The sequence below is a fragment of the Pelmatolapia mariae genome, linkage group LG23 (genome assembly GCF_036321145.2).
Source record: "Pelmatolapia mariae isolate MD_Pm_ZW linkage group LG23, Pm_UMD_F_2, whole genome shotgun sequence".
Taxonomy (NCBI): Eukaryota; Metazoa; Chordata; class Actinopteri; order Cichliformes; family Cichlidae; genus Pelmatolapia; species Pelmatolapia mariae.
Genome location: NC_086246.1, coordinates 6,516,084 through 6,536,292, shown reverse-complemented (window position 1 = coordinate 6,536,292; position 20,209 = coordinate 6,516,084). Strand labels below are relative to the sequence as shown.

General features: G+C 42.7%; 1 protein-coding gene across 2 annotated transcripts; it reads left to right on the top strand.

The window, feature by feature from the left end:
• Positions 1 to 138: 138 nt before the first annotated feature.
• On the top strand, positions 139 to 18,593 carry arhgap1 (Rho GTPase activating protein 1). 2 transcript variants are annotated; one of them, XM_063466003.1, is made up of 13 exons: positions 139 to 238; positions 7,118 to 7,321; positions 7,538 to 7,630; positions 7,729 to 7,816; positions 8,857 to 8,988; positions 10,021 to 10,107; positions 12,103 to 12,201; positions 13,020 to 13,127; positions 13,246 to 13,322; positions 13,559 to 13,636; positions 13,883 to 14,011; positions 14,139 to 14,242; positions 14,329 to 18,593. In XM_063466003.1, the coding sequence occupies exons 2-13, from the start codon at positions 7,198 to 7,200 to the stop codon at positions 14,494 to 14,496; spliced, it is 1,287 nt and encodes a 428-aa protein (XP_063322073.1). In that variant the 5' UTR covers positions 139 to 238; positions 7,118 to 7,197; the 3' UTR covers positions 14,497 to 18,593. The 2 variants fall into 2 exon arrangements, with proteins under 2 accessions (XP_063322073.1, XP_063322072.1); XM_063466002.1 differs by having other exon boundaries at positions 7,532 to 7,630.
• Positions 18,594 to 20,209: the final 1,616 nt, after the last annotated feature.

The following is a 20,209-nucleotide window of genomic DNA, read 5'->3' as shown; positions in this document are numbered from 1 at the left end:
GCCTGAGTCCGCCTGTGGTGACTCAGACCTATTACTAAAACACCACGGCGACGCTTTCTTTTTTTTTTTAGCACTTTTATTTTGACAGGTATAGTAAACAAAAACTGAATTAATAGCTTTATTTTGAAAGTAACAAACCGGAAGAGGTGCTGACGCAGGGTTGTTGCTGACAACAGTCTACGTTGACTTCAGACGCCACAAAGTGAATCGGTGGTAACAGAGCAGCTGGATTATTACGGTAAAACAAATTTTATGATGCTGTTTTTGGTAGAAACTGAACATGTTAGAAGCACGCGGGGCTCACGCGCTGTGATGCTCGTGCGTTGTTAGTCGGGTGTTGTGGGGCTCATGTGTTGTGATGAGGTCATTTGTTAACACTGCGGTGTTCTGGTTTAGCCCAGCTAAGTGTCATTTCAGTTACTGAAGCCTCACAGCGCATGAAAGGCTGTTTATAAAATGTGCATCCGTGTGCCGAATATGGTGAATTTAGCCGAGCCAGCTTGCTAGGCGGTTTGCTAATGCGTTTCGCTGTGTGATAATGACCAGCGAGTGTGGCTGCGTTAGCCTGTTCAGCTTTTCTGAATCCGCAGCTAATGACACTGAAATGTTTCTCCTGCTGAACTGTTTGGTAAAAGTAAAAGAGGTCAGCTGCTCACTTGTTGCTTTTATCACTGGACTACCAGCAGTGAAGGTGTCCGCTCAGCCCGCCAAACTCCGTTTGGGTTTAATGCTCTTCTCTCCTTCCCCCCAAAATCATTCGTAGCATTTCCCAAAGATGACGTCTCACTTCAAAAATGTGCATATATCACACATTATCATGTTATGGTAGTGCATCAGTGTGTTCATAGCTTGCAGTGATGTCCCTTCCACTTACACACCACACTGTATTTTGTAGTTTATCGGTCATGATTGGTATTTACTGGAAAACTTTACATTAGACATTGAAAATAATGAGACAGCCTCTGGGTGTAGTTTCATACTGACGCAGAGGTTACAGAATCAGGCTGATGGTGTCTGTGAGCTACACCCTCTGCAGTAAACTGCCCTGGTGGCAGGCGGAGGTTCTGAATGGCAAACAAAATGCGAAACTATTCTGTTTAAAATAGAGGTGATTTAAAAAAAAAAGAAGACGCGTTCTGCTGTCTTGTGACAGGACAAGCCAACAGTCCTTTTATAGTTGTGCCTTTCTTTCCTCCGGTTGAGCTAATTATTTGGATTGGATCATCTCTGGGCTTTAGAAAGGATTTTAGAAATATTAAAAGTAACCTCAGTACTTTGAACAACCCAAGACACCAGTCACAGTCTGACCTGCCTGACTGCGTGCTTCATATCTAAAAAGCATCGTGGTGATTTTCCTTAAAACTCTGGAGTGCACTGCTCTTATGCTGGACCTGATAACACTGATTGGTCTGGTACTTGTGTGAATGTGTGCAGTCACATTAACAGACAGACACATACAGTTTTACAACGTTCAGCCACCGAATGTTTTTAAGTATAGTTGTGACCTCAGTTATATTAATATTACTAGCTGCAAAGTTCAGTCTCATTACTTTGTCACAGCAACTCTACGCCTGTGATATTTACCAAACCTGAATGTAAAAGTGACCCTTGCCTGAATTGCACAGTGTCATCATTTTGACTGATTCAAGAAGCCAGCAGTGTTAGGTGATCATGACTGAAAAGGCCTCTAAAGTATAAACATCTTAAAATACATTTTATAAATAAATGTAACCCACCAAGAAGACTGGGGCTAAAGCTGCGTTAAAATGAAAGCTGTAGCAGTGATTGCAAACATCAGTGAGTTGCATGCAGGAAGATGAAATGAGCTGTTCCTTACATATTTGTCATGTCAGAAACAGTGGTTGCTTTTTTGTGGGCTTTTTGGTTGCCATTGTTCAGGTTCTTCTTCTTTTTGTGGCGTCCCTCAGGTAAAAACATAAAATGAAGTTCCCCAGCTAGAGGTGATTGGAGTTCAAGCTCAGTGTCAGTCTCTGGTCGGCATTAGAAACTGTGGAGTGTGTTGTGGTGCAGAAGTGTTACTGCAGGTACATGTGCGTGTGTGAGAGAAATGGAGAGAGTGAATGTTGCTGTCGCTTGCATGTACATGCCAGTATTATGTTTTTTGCATATTTGATGGTGCATGCTGCTGTTAGGGATGAACCCTTTGGTAGTATTTAGACTACTGAAGCTGAAATGCCATAAAAGCATAAAATAAGTAGAGCAGTGTTTCACATGTAGAAATGCTCAGTAATAATACTGTGTTACTCCATGGCTTTTTCTGTGCTAGAGCTTTCCCAGGAATCATTTCCTGAGCCCCTGGAGCATGCTTTGACTAAACTGCTCTCCTCAGCTGCTCTGCAGTGCTGAGAGAAAAGAGGAGTAGAGGGGGCAGGGTACTGTGCTTGCTGGATGCTTCTGTTAGATGCTCATATGTACACAAAGTGGCTTTTTCTGTATATATATATATATATATATATATATATATTAGGGGTGCAACGATACACAAAATTCACGGTTCGGTTCGATACTTTGGTGTCACGGTTCGATATTTTTTCGATACAAAAAAATGTTCATGCTTTTTTAATTTGTCATTTATTAAAATTATAAATATATATTTTAACTCAAAAGTACAGTTTTTAAATTTAATGTTGCTGAAACGACAAAGTAATAAAAAAAATAAATATCTGATCGAGAAATCCCTCATCTTTGGAAAAGAGAGTTTATTACAGAGAAATGGCTCTTTCCAAAATAAAAGCTATACTATACGCTTCTTCTGGGGTATATTCTCAGCAGCATATTAAACATATCAGGTCCCCATAAGGAGAATCATGTGCTAACGGCTGTCTAAATGACTCGGGTAAAGTCTGTAGCATGCGTGCTTGTTGTTTTTGTCTGCTTCCACTTGTCTTTGCACTAGGATGATGTCGGCGTAAATGTGCAGTCATATTCATTGTGTTCCCACTAGTGCTGTCAGCGTTAATCTGAAATGACGTTAACGCCACAACACGGCAAATCTCCGTTAACGAGCTACCGCGGATCGCCCCGTGCGTGGGGCTGGACGGGGTCAACACGTTAACGAGCAAACTGCGCTAACGCAGTAGTTCCCACCCATGTAATTGAGCATTGCGTGGCACATCCGACATACTGTTTTACTTTTGTCCATGACGCGCTTACCTTCAGGGTCATACTTCACATGAAGACCAAAATAGTTCCAAACGCCAGATCTGAATGAGGGTGGGGGAGGTTCAATTTGCCATGCTGCAACGAGCTTAGCTTCTGTCTTGCTAGCTTGCGCTGCGCTCAGTGGATCTGCGCTCAACAGTGCAGCCTAGGCGGAGTAGTCGATCGCAGATTCACTGAGCGGTCAACACAGACAGCATCGTCAGAAGAAAAGTTGATAAAATAAATTAAAAATTTTGTATTGATCGATACATATGCGTACCGAACCGAAAGCACTGTATCGAACGGTTCAATATCGATACGAGTATCGTTGCACCCCTAATATGTATATGTGTGTGTGTGTGTGTGTGTATGTGTATGTATGTGTGCGTGCGCGCGCATGCACAGATGTGGGTAGTGCCACACGATCCACAAACAATGTCTCATGCATACATGGTGTTGTGGCTGGATACACTGCATGGGTAAAGATACACAAGATTCAACATTGTCATCATTTGTAACAGAGATCCAAGGTTACAGAGTAACCGTACGTTGTATAGCTAATAGGTCTTGCTAATGATCTACTAATTCTTTCTCAGTTGTGTTGCAGCAGTGGCATAGTTAAAAGTTTCAGGACATCAGCCCTCTAGGACTTGAGTTTGACATCCATGCCCTATCAGATCCAATCCTGAACTAACCTTGTCGACACTAAGGATGCAACTATCTGGTTAAAAAAACCAAGCAAACGCAAAGAAACCTACTTTAAACTGAGCAGAGAGGTGGAAATCAGCTTTCAAGGCTAACCCTTATACCCTGCTCACAAATCGTAGTCCTTGCAGTCCTCCCGGTTGTCTCCCAGTGAAACTCTGCATGCTTTGCGTTCTGGTTCCTCTTCTGACCTCTGACTATTTACACTTGGGCGTCTCCTCCACCATCAGAGTGATGATCCTGAAACTTTAGCATTACATCTTTTCAGTGCTTCTCAACTTAAAAAACAAAAAAGCCAAATAGGCACAATAAATTAGGCAAATAGCAACAGATCATCCAGTGCAGACAATAGGACTGAATGCCACGAAAGTAAACAGTGTTCTTGTATTTTGAATCCAGAGCTGTCAGACCTGAAGTGCCTGGAGCGAGCTTACCTGTTTCAGTTTTGCATGTAACGTGTGAAACTTTGTCATAGAAATAAACTCACAGTCAGGTTTTGTGCCCCTGACCCACTGCTATGACCTCCATTGGTCTGTTCAGTTTGGGAACTGAATGAAGAGAAAGGAAAGGAGGAACCTGTTACTGTTCACATCATCATAAATGCTAACCAACATCCTCCCCGACAGCTGCATGGTTACTGACTGACATGCAGATAGTGTGCAAACAGTTGCTTTTCACTCAGTTTGTCTGTGTGTGAGTGTGTATTTGGTCAGCAGCAATTGGCTGACTGTGTCTGCTGGTTAGTAGCGATATTTATTTAAAGCTACATGCTGTCAGCTAGCATAACATCACAGCTCTGTGTGTGTACGTGTGTGGGCATGAGAGTAAGAGTGGAGTAAATAGGTGGGGGATGGTAGATAAAAAGGAAGCATGTAGAAAATAAGGGCAGTTAGTAAGTGAGGAGAGGAGTGATGCAGTCATTAAATTGAGGAAGTGGCTCATGCTGTGCTTGAACTTTTATTGTTGGAGCTCCATTTGAAAGTCATCAGACTAAAGAGAAGTTCCACAGAGAGTGATGAATCCTTTATTCAGATATATCAGATATAAAGCTTTTTTCTTTTTGTGTGGTCAAAGCTAAAAAAAACAAAAGCTGGACCAAATTGTGGTGGCACTCTGAGACTAATCAGTCTCTCTCTGATGCTGCTGCACAGCATATCTCAGGCCACTGTTCAGCGTAATGTCAGAGTTATTCTTTTCATTGTTTTCTTCTTGCTTGAGAAGAAAACTCAGCAAATGATGTTCAGGACATTCAGCAAAAAGCTACTTCCTGTGAGGCTCACTGGTTGCTCAGGTTCAGGCCTGAGCTTTTCTGGTTTCTCACCAGTGAAACTGCCTGCTGGGTTAACCCTAGCCACACTAAGAAACTCTCTCAGAAGAGAATCTTAGCTTCTAGAGCATAGGTGTCAAACTCTGGCCCGCGGGCCAAATTTGGCCCGCACCCTAATTAAATTTGGCCCGCGAAGCCATACCAAATTACTATTAGAGCTGGCCTACTGGTATTATACAGCAAATATATATATTGTTTAGTATTAAGCTTTGCTTGTTCCAAATTCAGTTTTTCAGCAAAACTTGTTTGAGTCCATAAGAAAAGATTCATTCTTATATCTGGAGGAAGATTTTTTTTTTTAGTAAATAGTAATGTTAGCCCGCGACTTTGTTCCAGTTTTGAATTTTGCCCCACTGTGTATTTGAGTTTGACACCCCTGTTCTAGAGTTTTACTTCTTGGTGAAATGAAGGTTCGAAAAAGAAATAAAACAGATTTTTAATAATCTCAAAAAATGTGTCCCTGATACTGTTCTTGTACACAGATCGATAGTATCATAGTTCCATGGATCCTTGTTGTGTGACTCTGCTGTTTCCTGCAGCACAGAAACAGAAAGCATGAAGTAACTGATGGTAAGTCACCACCTGGAGCATGGCCAAAGCCCCTGAGGGTGAAAAGGTGTCTTCATTTTTCTTGAACTAAAGAGTAACAAAAATCCACTGAGGGTTGGCACACCAGTGACAATAAAATCCACACAGGCTCTTTGTATCGCGTACTCTTTCTGCCCCCTCTGTGGTGAGTGGTCTATTTTTCTCATTAACATCTCCTTCAGCTGTGGGAGCTGTCACTGGGAGAGTTTTGTGCATCAGTCAATATGCCAGCGGATGTTTTATTTATATGAATAAAACATCTGGAGCCTATCCCAGTTACCATGGCGAGAGAATCGGGATACACCCTGGACAGCTCACCAGCTAAACTCAGTGCACCTCTTGGAAGTAAAAAAAGTACCAAAGCTTTACACAAAATGAAATCATAGCAGCACTGCTTTTATCTTTACACTCTGCCACAGCTACCTGTAAATTCATCTTTGCAGACAAGTTGTTTATTCACCTTGTATTTATTTATCAAGATGCGAAATCTAAAGTACTTCATTCATTGGACTTACGTGAGGTAAAACTCACACAGTTGTGAGATCCCGGTGCATTTCTCCTGATATAATGCAGGTGTTGGTGATTTTAGTGTGTCTTCCTGCACAGGATGCTGTACATTCTTGTCCATCGTCAGCTCAGACAAGTTGATCAAGTTGATGTTGGGCGATTCATGTCAGCACACATTATGTAGTTTTTCTTGTCTTTCATGCATTCATCATGCTGCAGTTTGTGGTATGTTTCTATAGGGCTGAAAAAGTTAGTTGTGTTACTCTGCAGTGCAGATCTATAGTAGTCTCTGCTTATGGTTTGTCCTTGGTTAACGTCACTTGGCTGAAGCAGATCTAATAAGCCAAAGGAAACTGTACGACCACTTCAGCATCACTAAGATGTTCTGTGTAACTGTGTACACTGTTTATTTATGGAGGTGTGATCGGAATAATTAGAGGCTGTGAGAAAGGGATCGCACAGCATTAGCCTGAAGATTACTGCTATTGTCTGATGTTATTTAGATGGTGCTGATGCAGCGTGTCACCCACTGCAGCAGCATCAATCACTAATGAATTTCATTTTTTCATCTTTTAAACTCAATCGAGTTGGGTAACAATGAATGTGATAAAGGGACAGTGTATTCTATGGAAGTTCAAATGTCTCATGTTTCTTAGAAACTTCACGGACGTGACTTCATGTTGCTTTTAATGGATCAGTTGTGCAGAAATGTCCATCTTTGATTTGATCTGGGTCTGTTTTATATAATGTCACAGCATCAGGTTCAAACACAGTTTGGCTGAGATGTGCTGAAAGCGAGCTGACCTGAAGCGTTTTTGTCTCTTGCAGCTTGTGTGTGTATGTTTGAGTGAGCTGAACAAAGACATCGCTGTGCAGTCTGTGTGTATGTGAGAGCGCGCGTGTGTGTGATGTCTTCGGAACTGCTGGTAGATGTGGGCGACGACTCTGCAACGGCGCAGCTAGGACAGCTGAAGCTGACTACCATAGAGGACCAGCAGTGGCCCGCTGATGAGTCTTTCCTCAGCAAGTCAGGTGAGAGGGATGTCTGTACACACCTGCTCATGATGTCATGTTTCAAACGAAGGATTGTAAGAGCCCTTTCAGAGAGAGAGACTCTGACTGGCTGGGGTTGATCTTAAAATGTTACATACAAACACACATTTTAAATATGAAGGACTTCATGGTGATGTAATGCTGTGATTATTGTCTTGTTTTTATGTATTAACTGTGTGGGTGTTTCAGAGACAGATGTTTCCCAGCAGTTTGATGCCAGCTCTCCACACCTGCCCTGGGACCACCCTTTCTATGACATTGCCAGACATCAGATCATCGAAGTGGCCGGTCAGTTCTTCAGTCACAGCTGACCTTTCAGTCTGGAAATATATTTTTTTGAAAAGTAAAATCTTGTAGTGGAAGTAACGCTGAGTCCATGTCTGTAGGTGATGACAACTTTGGCAGGAAGGTGATAGTGTTTAATGCCTGCAGGATGCCTCCGCAGCACCAGCTGGACCATCATAAGCTGCTGATGTAAGTAGTAATGTAACCACAAACCTTTAGGCTTTGCCAGCGTTTTTGTCATGTGACACGATTTAAGGAGAAGTGGGATTTACAGACACTTTAGTGGGAGTTGTAGACTTGTAGTGTTGTTCTGTCACTGTGCTGTCTTTTGGGCACTTGATCCAATTTCACGTTTCTCTACAGCACTGTGCTCTTTTTAAAAGCCCAGACTACATCTACAGCCATCTGTGGCACATTTATTAGAGACTGATAACACCCCGGCCTTAGCTAACACCAGCTGATGTTAGCTAAGGCCAAATGGCTCTGATGTTTAGTGTAGATGGTGGTCTTTGGTCATCACGCTGTATCTAAAGGCAGGAAGTACAAGAACAAGATTTGCATCAGTGACACTGAGAGAAAATTAGTCCCAAAGACTGACAGCTGCTGCTGAAGGATCAGCAGAGCAATCATTAGAGCCATGGGTGAGCAGTCAGGTGTAGTGGTGCTGCAAGTGTTGGTTGGTGGTCACCATTGTTCTACCTGTAACTTCCACTGTGGGGCCTCTAAGGTGTACAAGTGTCTGACCTGGGCATCCAGTCTCCCTTGCCCACTCTCACCTTCCTGCTGACAGACTGGTTACTTTTACAAAGAGGAGACTCACACTGTGATGGAGATGATTGTGGTCTTGAAAAAATATGTTTTAAAGGTTATTTTAGAGACTGTAATAACTGCCTGATGTTTCCACAGTCGGGGAGTAATCATGTTATGTAATGGTGTATTCACCACTGACCCAGATAATCATAATTGGAATGAATGGAGAAGGCATAGCTGTGTCTATCTGCTTTGCTGTGTTTGGGTGTAACGAGTGATCCGGTGAACGTACAGCTGCAGTTTTTAGAAAGTGTTGTGAAGGCTCCTTCCTGTAGGGACAGAGTAAAGAGATTCACTCATTCATCTGGTATGAAAAGAGTTGATGCGAAGCCCTCAGGTGCAATAGTTACTAACCAACAAAGTTATTTGAGTAGATAAAGATATTTCTGCGTTTACAAAGACTTGTTCATGTTTTGCAGGTATCTCAAAGGAACACTGGATCAGTATGTGGAGAGTGACTATACTCTGATCTACTTTCATCACGGGCTGACCAGTGAAAACAAACCTTCCCTCAGCTGGGTGCGGGATGCATACAGGGAGTTTGACAGAAAGTAATCTCCAACACATCACTGGACATGAGTCTCACTTATCATATTATACCTGTTTACAGTTGGTCCTACTGCTGCTCTTTGCATTTATTAACCTGATCAAATGGCAGAGGGCTTCTGCAGACTAACCTCTGTCTGTACCGGATACATCAAAATTCCACACCAAGGACAACTTATCCCAAAGCCTTCAGACTGGAATAGTCCACTTCCAACACTGGATGTTTTAAACATCGTGACTTTGCATAATTATGACTGATTTGGCAAAAAAACTTTATTTTCTTTTTAAATGTTACTAAGTTTAAACTTCTGCCAGCGTTCTCCTCTTTGAACAAAACGAATGAAGAAAAACAGGGAATGTCATTTTTTTGTCAGAAAGTAATTTCTCTTTAGAAAACAAACTGTACTTCCCTGTGAGCACCATAGTCCACAGAGGAGGTGCAGACAGGACAAAGTCGAGGAGAAAGGAGCCGTGCTCCACCTGTGAGAAGCTCTGACTGTTTGTTTTTCCTTCACTTCTGTATTTAAGCAGAGGTGCATAGTGCATCCAGTAATATGGTACTGGTTTTTCTCTTGAATGCAGTGGAAACAAATACTGTAACTGTGTGCAGTGTTTCATAAACTGCACACAGTTACAGCAACATGTGCGGATGGAGAGCGTGCTGCAGCCATGTTCCCACTATTCAAAATAGCGAAGGAGCTGGCTGAGCCCTCGCTTTTGTCTTTAATCACTTTCACCCAGTTAATTTGCACTTTGCACAGCTAATGAAGCCCAGCAGCTGGCGAGCACACCCACACAGTCATTCAGTTTGGCTGATAAAGATAAAAGCAGGTCCACAGTTACATGTCCTCGTGTTATTTTCACCAGCTCATCGCTGGCAGCACATGATTCAGTCATTCACTCAACAGTGCTGGTTACCTGTATAACCTGTGGACAGCAGATTCCATAGATGCTGTCAGATTTCTGTGTGTGCTCTTGTAATCGTTATATCAAACTTGTGTTAGCACACCTTGTGAGAACATGTGATGTGTTTGCAGGTACAAGAAGAACATCAAGGCCCTGTACATCGTCCATCCCACCATGTTCATCAAGACTCTGCTGATCCTCTTCAAACCAATTATAAGGTTAGTTTCTGGTTTCTCTACCTGACAGGGATTTTTAAATGACCATTATGTGTAGCCCCAGTGCACATACACACAGTTTTGTGCTGATTTTGTTATAAAGCGCCTCGAGGCGACTGTTGGGGTTTGGTGCTGTATAAATAAAACTGAATAGGGGGGTGGGTGGGGGCTGTGTTACTCTGTGATCCGCTTCCTGTTGATATAGGGAGAAATCTGACAACTGATTGTTGCAGTTGTGGCGTCCTGTTACAGACTCGGGTTCAGTACGACCCACTCTTTGACAGATGCACAGTTATAACACGTGGTTATGGCTCGATTTTATGCAGCTATGGCTGTGAGACTTCAAACGCCTGAATTCAAAGGTTCAGAGAGGGTGACCCAGTACTTTAACTTAGTATTATCCTTGCTATGATTGAAAAGCAGTCTGTACTTAGAGCAACCAGTTTTAAAGTGCAACTTTTGATGTCATTCAGATTTTTAATCCCTGATTGATTTTATGACATTTTCTAGGATTGGTATTTAGAAAATTAGCACACACAAGCTCTTTTTTTATATGATTGATGTCGGGTCAGATGCTGCTAATATAATCTGCCTAACGGTCAGCCATGGGTGCTACACAGCATTATGTACTCCAGCATTACTCCTGTGGATTGTGGGTAAATACGGACTCCACTAATGCTAAATGCGGATGAGCGTATGTTTCCTCAGTAAGCACAGTTATCAGTTGTACTAATAAGAAAACTAAGAGTACAGTAGTGTCACATCAGTATGCTTATGTGAGCTGATATCATTACACGATTCCTTCCTGCGGTTTTCAAGAGATGTATGTTCATTTAAAAAGGAAGCACGTGATTAATGAATATGAATTTTGGGCCATTGTAACTAACATTGATAGAACTTTAGCAACATCTAGTGGCAGCAGTAGAAAACTGCAACCATAATTGTGTCTGAAGTTCCTGCTTCAGGCTTGGTTCTCACTGGATACCAGATTTATTTAAATGGCAACAAATCACAACAACAGTCAAGGTGCTTTATATTGTACACATCATCTTGTAGCTATGCCAACAGAGAGTGCAGAGAGTGTCACAGTGCTGCAGCTGGAAGTAAGAACCATTCACTTAACTTTGTAAGCTTTATCCCCACCATCCAACAGAAACATTTTTATGTATAAGTCGCTGATTAAACAGTGTGACACTGAGCCTTCTGCACTGATCCTACCTCTAACCTTTAGACCGGCTCTGTTCAAGAGCAAAAACAGAAAAAACAGCTGGTCATTTTGGGGAATTATGATTACATAATTCCCCATAGACTGACTCATCAGTGAATCGCTTGTTGCACTTTTCCTTGGCGTATGAAGCGTTCCAGGAAGTGCACAAACGTCTTTAAATATTCTGACCAAACCAGAGGTTGTGGAAGCAGATTTCTTTTCTGTTGTATTAATCACATATTTAATCATTTCACAGTAGTAATAGTAATGTCACTTTCTCATTTAGTTGTATGCATGTTCACTACAAAGGGGCCTTATGCTCTACACACACAGCGAGGCCATTGTAATGGGAGACGTTAGACAGATAGTGGGACTCCTTCCCCTTATCAGGGATGTAAATATTTAGGTGACGGCCAAACAGAAAACAAGGTCACAATTCTCTCTGTGAGGGAGAAGCCCCCCCCGTGAGAGGGGCCAACATGTGAGAGTTGTGGCTTGTTCTTTGTTTGGGAACATATAAGAGTTCAGGGAGGTGTCCATCCTCAGAAAAGTGTTTGGTGTTTGATCTGAACATTTTCTCCACATTGCAATGTGTTAATTAAACCACGTCAAAACGAGCTCACTGGGTGTGTTGCAGGTTATTGTTAAAATTTCCATAACAAGGTGCACACATCATGTGTGCTATTTGCTACTTTCACTTTGTTACATTTCTGTTTTCATGGTTATAAAAAGTCTGAACCATCATCATTGCTGCTCACAGATCAACCACTCGAGTTTTCTCTCTCTCTCAGCTTTAAGTTTGGCAGGAAGATCAACTATGTGAGCTATCTGAGTGAGCTGGAGGATGTGGTCAAGTGTGATCAGCTGGTCATTCCTTCCCGTGTCAGAGAGTAAGTGTTCCTGCCAAACTTCAGATGTGTGCCTTTTATTAAGTCTTATTGAATGATGCCAGCAACACGTTTCACTGAAGGTTAAATGCCGCCTCCGTCTTATTATCCGTGTGCATGAGAAGTGAGGAGGCCGGTTGTAGTGTTGAAAGTGTTTGAACTCCTTGAGAGTGACATGTTGGAACAAACACAGGAAGTGGGATGGTATTATCTTACTGAAATTACAAGTGGCTTCATCACAATCCAAATAACCCGTGCAGTGCACGTTGATGTAGCCCACACTGGCACAGCTGCTGGTTTCCCAGCTGTGTGCCGACTCCTTGTGTTCCATGCTAAATGAGCTGGAGGTGAGAGAGTGCAATTTCTGGATCGTGTGCTGGTTTACAGCCCGCTCACTTGGGTTTTTCTTACCAGCAGAATTTTTACATTCACATATTTTCATGCAGGATGTTGAATCCTCTCCATCTTGCCTTTCTGAATTTAAAGTCAGCATGCATTTGTTTTTTTTCAGGAAACAATGACAAATCTCAGTTTCCACATATTATTGTCACTTTAAGCATCATCATTGCATCCTCTTCCATGTGCATCTTCTTTGGAAATGCCCTCTGCACTGTGTACTGTGAATGTTTTCATTTGATTTGGGAATGCTTCCTGTGGTTGTTCTGCTCATGCAGAATGCATTTTAAAAGGTGCCACTGATGTACTTGTTGCTGGTGTTTCCATTCTGTGATTTTAAACTGAAACCATTTAGGCAAAAATTCAGGCACAAATAGTGAAACCTGGTGTTATTTTTTTAAAATCTCCCGTTGTCTCTGTGCCAGGTATGACAACAAATTAAGAGCATCTCTGAAACCCACCACACAGCCTCCCATGTCTCCTCCTCACAGCCCTCCTCTCCCCAGCCAGGTGTTTGGTGTGCCACTAACGCCGTAAGTGCTGATTCTGTGCTATCTGTAGTTGGAGAGAGACACGGCACTGTGAGAGAAGCTTCCAAATAAAGGAAAAATAGACCTTTGAATCTGCTTGTTGTTTTAATGTGTGTGTCAGGCTCAGACAGAGGGATCCAGATGGCGATCCAGTTCCTGTGGTGATGAGAGACACCGTTGGCTTCCTCTCAGAGCAAGGTAACAAACAAAACACATGAGCGAACTGTCGCTTTTCCTCCCTGAGCTGTGTCTGCAAGGAGCACACACGGCTGCCTCAGCTGTGCTTTTACTGGCTCACATCACTGTAATTAAAGCCTGCTGCACTCACACACAGGTGACCTGTGCTGTGCTCTAATGCAGACTCAGGCTGTGCCTCATTATACTATGTCTGAAAGAAACACTTTTCTTTCTTTTTCACTGTGTGTGTGCGTCAGGCTTGGAGATTGAGGGCATCTTCAGACGATCTGCCAACGTGACTCTGGTGAAGGAGGTCCAGCTCAGGTACAACTCAGGTATGAGCTCTGACCGCCCTGTGATGCTGAAATTCACTGCTGTAGATTCGTGATGGAGGAGTCCCCTCCAGGAGCCGTGTGACGTCAGTTATGATCCTCTGTGTTTTGGATTGTTCTGTAAACACCAGTTTGGCTGCAGGTGTTTATGTGCAGAGGAACTGGTTTCTTCCATGTTAGAGCAGGGTTGGGATGCTCTTCTCTTCTCTCGGGTTTTCTTCTGTTCTCATTGAACTCATGTGTTTGCAGGTGCGACAGTGAACTTCAGAGAGATGGAAGATGTGCACCTGGCTGCTGTCATCCTGAAAACATTCCTGAGGGAACTCCCCGAGCCTCTGCTCACCTATCAGCTCTACAATGACATTGTCAACTTTGCCTGTAAGTATGGTTAGAGGAGAGTCTCAGCTTAGTGTACCTGTGTGTACTGTGTGAAGCCCACACCCCCCACCTGCCCTACATCAGATGTGTGTCTCAGCAGTTCACCTGATGACTGTGTTTGTTCCAGCTGTGTCCAGTGAGAGTCAGGTGACAGTAATGAAGACGCTGGTAGAGTCGCTGCCAGAGGAAAACTACGCATCGCTGCGATACCTCATCACATTTCTGGCACAGGTACAGCTGATGGTCTGCACATCGCGCTGATCACTTTTAAAAAATATCATATCTGTCTGTTACAACAGCATCCTGTGTGTGTTTAGGTATCAGCCAACAGTGAGGTGAATAAGATGACCAACAGTAACCTGGCTGTGGTCTTCGGTCCCAATCTGCTCTGGGGGCGGGACAACGCCATGTCGCTCAGCGCCATTGGACCAATCAATAACTTCACGAGAACCCTGCTGGACCAGCAGCATCTGGTGTTTGCCTAATCTCCAGCCCTCTGCTCTGAGCTCTTTCTGCCAATGTGAAACGCCGCCGACACCCTCCTTCCCCTGCAGCATTTAGCCTTTAGCTTACCTTAGGAGCATCATCAAAGTACTCAGACAGCGCTCAGACAGACAGGCCTGACTGATTGTCTCTTACATACCGCGCACATTTAAAAAGATTCAGTGGACCAAGTTATTAGTGTCATTTGTGTGTCACCAGTCGTTCTGAGCGTCCTGTTATTATGTCTGGCAACTTCTGGCATTTCCATTTGACTCCAAGCATGAAAACAAGTGGAAACAGCACACATGTTAGAGCTCAGGCAAATGATAATAATATTAGCAAAAAATAACAGAAAACACTACAAAATGCAACCGCTGGTAAACAAGAAAGATCCAGATCCCCAGTTTTGTTACAGCGGTAAATTTGAGCCTGCTCATGTATAACAGCATGAAACGCTGTGGCACGGCCCTGATACTACATGCGTGAGTGGGCACAGACAGGCTGTCGCCACACCCACTCTGTCAGGAATATACCAGAATCCACTTTGTGTTCTTAAAGTCTCCACTGTGAGTCGTGATAACTCTTGACATCACTTTGCATCAGTTTCCCACAAACACGTCATGAGTACAGATACAAACGTGCACGTTTCCCTTCCTTTAAATCAGTGTAGTGCTTCCAACAGTCTCCACGAGCACAACATGAATCTGAATGATGACGTGAAGTAGTTTCATGCGGGTATCAGGCCAGCAGACTATAAAGAGCTGTAACACTGGGGGAGGGGGACATAAAAGCTCTCATAAATCTGAAATCACTACGTGTGTGAATGCAGGGTTAGTCATTTGCTGCCATGTGCTTCTCTACCACCCCTAACTGATCCGTCCATGCCTCCGTGGACTCATTCCTACCTGCATGTGTTCATATCTATATTCAGCCCTGTATCACTGCCCTGCTTCAACACAGCGGCTGGTTTGCATCTTTTATCTCTGTCAGTAGCAGCTGGTCGTACACCCCCCTTTTCATTCATGTGTTATTTTCTATGTAGTGCCAAAAAAGCGTTTCACCTGTGTTACCAAATGTTCTTTAGATCCTGATTCTGTACTAAAGAGAGGATTGATGAGGAGAGTGGAGGTGTGACTCAGGTTTACGTCAGAATGGTGAACTTGGTACCGAACTTTGTGGACAATCTATGAAATGCTGTACTTGGAGTGGCAGAAACCACCCACAGCTGTGCACGTGGAGTCTTTCCTTTCCTTTATATGTGACTTTAATTTTACTAATAGCAGTGTCATTTGGACCTGTAGCTGGTGTCCCGGGTAAACGGCACACTACAAAAGTGTGCTGAGTGACAGCTTCACACTCGGCACTCTGCGGGTTTAGTGACAAATAAAGTGTAGATGTGACTGCGCTCCCTGGAGTGACACTGTTGTTGTTTTTTAAATTACAGGGAGAAGGTTGGTTGGTACGTCAGGCATGTGGTGGACTCCCACAGGCCAGCGTCTCTGCTGCTGCCCTCTGTGTGACTGATTGTGCGAGCAGACGTGATGTGTGCTCATACAATCATTACGCAGTAATAATATAAGGTGTAATAGTAATGGATTCATGTTTCTTTTCATTCTGGCTGTCATTTGTAGCAGCATCACTTCAGTGCACATAATGAATGATTTTGGGTGTCTGATTTCCTGTGATTGTCCCACATGTATCCCAAATTTAATTAAGTAGAAGTACCTGATACTGAGTTTTACTCTATCATACCGTTTCAGGCTTTGAACTACGGGAGTCTGTCCAAGCTGTGTGCTGGTTTTTGGCTCTGTCTTTGTGGCGCAGTGCCGTGGTGTGTTGCACATAATCCACACTGAGCAGTGCAGTTAACAGACCCCACATGCTGTCTTTGTGCTGCTGAGTGCGCACATGTTTCTGATCACACATGCCTCAGAGGGCACCGTGCCTCCAGGCCAGCTGTTCATCCATTTGTTTGTTGAGTATTAATGTAGAATATAGATGCATTAGATCAGAGCTGTCTAGGATTAAACACACCCTTTGGCCAATCACAAGCCAGTATTCCTTTTAGCTATTGTGTTTTCTTTTAGTCACCACAGGTCTTTAGAAGCAGGCCTATGAAGAGCATGCAGCAGGAGTGTAACCAGTCAGAATCAGCTCTTCTCCTCTCTCCTCTGTACTGAGAGAGGAAAATGTGAATTCTTTGAAACGATTTAGTTCTTCCCAAACCCAAAGATGAATCAGTCCCTTATAGAGTGCAGCCAACATGAGCGGTGGTTGATTGGTGTGATTGTTTGAGCAGCTCACAGAGTTCTGTTTGTGGGACTCTCCTGTTAGGTGAACAGCAGCACCCTCCTGTCCTCGGCTTTTTGAGCACACAGGTGACTGTGGGCTCGTACAGAGGTTCCCAGGTGCAATTGTATGGCCTCCCAAAAGCTTCATTGTGTTCTCATTTATCTCACGGTTCAGCAGTGATGCACAGACACTGTGGGGATTTGGTTGGGATGTCTTTGCTGTTAAAGGTTTCACTGTTGTCGCTGCTTTCACAGCCTCCAGCACAGCTACAACTTCGTTAATGAGGGTTTTAATTTCTGTGGCTTAATGAGAACTGTGTGGCCATAATTGGATCACAGAGGCCTTAAGCTTCCTGCTGCATTATATTTATCATTGCTCATGTTCTTCCATGTAATAATCACCTGTAATTCCTGAGAAGAACATTATTTCTGCATGTCTCAGTTTTTGACCCGGCACCCTGTTAAGCTTTGTTTTTATCCTCACTCTGTTTCCAGAGTCTTAGTGTAAAGGACTTGTCACAGCCTCACGGTGTCTGCCATGATTACAGCAGTCAGCACCTGCAGTAGTTATCTTTGACACGTGACACAGATGAGTTGTCTCGTTCCTTCAGCCAGTTTCTAAAGACTCTGAGCCAAAACATGCTGTTCAACTAGATGTCTTTCATTGCAACAAACTATCAGTGGGTAAATATTGGTGTTGTGGTGTTCCTATAATGATGTGACTGAAAAGCACCAAAACATTCAGAATTTCAGTTTGACTGAAGCTGAGAGCAAAAACGACAACAAAAAATTCCAAGTGTTTACCTGTTTTAATGCCACAGTGATGTGGATGTGTGTTTGTGTGTACCAGTGCAGATAGGTTTCACTGCTGGAACTGCAGACGAGGGCTGTGTGTGAATGTTGTCAGGTGGTAGCATCTCCGTTTTTTTAATGGTGTGACGTAGTGAGACAGACCTTCCTGTTAGGTTGTGAGTCATCTTTGATCTGTTCAAAATATCTGTGAAAAACAAAAAGAGCAAGCCAAGCAGTTGATCTGAATCACAAAAGCTAGTGGAGATGCACTTTTTAAATAGTCTAACAACTCTGTGTGTGTTTGTGCGTGCTCGTGCCTTATTTGTTTTCCCCACGTGGTCATGTGATTAGCCATCTAAGTGCCAGTGTGATCATTCTGCCATAGATTAAAATAAGACGGGGTGCGTTCAACAAAGCTCTGGTGTTTGCTGGTGTTCAGAGCAGCCTGTGAAGCGTGCGGTGTGGCCCCCACCCAAACTCCTGAATTTGTTGAGAACAGCTCAGCTGTAATGGGCGACGGCAGACTTGAGAATTTGTCTTCGTAACAAAATCGATCTTGAATCTGAGCTTCAAGTGTAAACCCACTCGTCTGATTTTCCTGTCACAAAACTCGGTTTAGTTTCATTTTCAGGTTTTAAGCTGACGTAGCTGAAAGTCACCAGGTGAGCGAGATGGATAAAAACACCTGCTTCATTTTCTAACCCGACTGTAAATCTGTCAGCTTGTCCCGTGTTCCTTTCCCGTAACGCTGATTCTTCTCAACTCTGCTGATCCATTACAGCCTCTCTAATCTATGGGTCTTTGTACTGTAACTGTTGTCATGGTGACAGTGAACAAAATTTCTCTAAGGGAGAAATTCATTGGTTTCCAGGCTGATTTATTTTTACTTAGTGACCTTATTTTCTTAACTCCTTTTTTTTCATCCTCTTTTGATATGTTGTGGATCTCAGTCTTATACATGTACGATATAAATGGTGATATCCTGTAATATTATTGTGTGCAAACAATAAAGAAATGATGAATGAAAGCTGGGGGTCTACTCTTTGATCATTTTCATACTCAGCCAACAAACTATACTGTTTAGAAAAGCTCAGCAGAATACCTGAACTACAGTCTGTATTAGTATTTATTTATACAGATGATACATATTAATGTATCATTAATACATTAATGAGACTGCCTGTTTGAGGCAGTGGTCCATATCTATGTGCCTTCAACTGCAAACGGCAGGTTTCCCCGTTCTTATAAACAGCACATTTGCATAAGGCTGGAAAGCTGCAGTCAGCTGAGACTGAAGAAGTCACCTGGATGATGACGAGAACGTTTCTCCCACTGAAAACGTCCAGATGAACAGAATCAACTTTTGCAGATTTACTATAAATGCACATTTAGAAAGCCCCACACCCAGACAGTTTGTTATGCACTAAGATTTACACATCTTCATTTGTAAAGGCTTCAGTTCATTGGTTCCTGTATCTTACCCTAATTAAAAATATAATCTAATTCAACTAAATCCACTGAGCTAGAGCAATGAAAAAAATGCCATCTTGGAACATAGAAGACATTTACACATGGACAAACACAAGAAAGAAAACATGCTTGGCCTCACTGTGCTGTCAGGCTGATCGGGTTAAAACTGAATCAAAGTCTGGAAGACGGAGTCACAATTAATATTATAACTACATGCAACATTAATATTAATATCATTGCAGCAGTCAGGTCATCAGAGCTCAAATACAGGCATGCAGACTGCTGCTAGATGTTTTTTTACAGACGTCATTTAGTGTACAGATTTAGATTTTGGTACATGTCAGTCATTTGGAGCTTTTTAAATCCAATCAGTGTGAAATGTCACCATCTGATGATTTGATGTGGAGCTCTCTGCTGAAGACTGAATTTAAAGACACTTATGACTCACTAAAGTCAATCAGTCCATGTGTCACTGCCACGCAGGACACTCCCACAGAAACTGTGGTGAATTCTAAAACACTGGAAGTTTCCTCAGCAGAGTTCCTGACCTGCTGTTCCCTGCTGGGATCCTGTGAGACTCATTTATTAGATTTCTCAATGGCATCACACTCAAACTGTTTCTGTTTTAATAGCAATATTTTAAAGATGATTTCATGCAACTGATTATACTTTTCAACATTTTGGGTAATATGGGACAATTATTAACACATTAGAAATTACATACATATACAGATGTACACATACAAGTCCTGCTTCCAGATGCTGGAGCGTCTGAAGCTGGGAATCACTCAGGCTGTGAAGATTGATTAGATACTTCACCTGACCCACCTAACAAGACGATTTGTGGAAACCATCTTTGTTTAGCTGTATTTTCCTAACTATACTCAAATAAAACTCAGAGTACCAGTAACCAGTAATGGTGTAAGAGTGACTAGTGTGTCTGATTTACTGTGTTGCATGTTAGATAAATAAGGACAATGTGTCCTTCGCAGCTGTGTTATTTCTGCTGCTGAACAGTTTGAGTAATGGACACAACAGTGGATGTTCATGCAAACACCAGAGAATTAAATGTAAGTTTAGAAGGCTGAGACATAGACATATACTAACTAGGCTGCTTTAGGAGTACATGTTAGGGAGGAATGATATTTGAGGACAGCTACAG

What these genes read in the sequence shown, in the direction of transcription:
- arhgap1 (XM_063466002.1), top strand. Translation starts at nt 7,198, where the DNA reads ATGTCTTCGGAACTGCTGGTAGATGTGGGCGACGACTCTGCAACGGCG. An exon ending in ATTCCTTCCCGTGTCAGAGA is followed by an intron (nt 12,202 to 13,019) that starts GTAAGTGTTCCT and finishes TCTCTGTGCCAG; the next exon opens with GTATGACAACAAATTAAGAG. An exon ending in TTTGGTGTGCCACTAACGCC is followed by an intron (nt 13,128 to 13,245) that starts GTAAGTGCTGAT and finishes TGTGTGTGTCAG; the next exon opens with GCTCAGACAGAGGGATCCAG.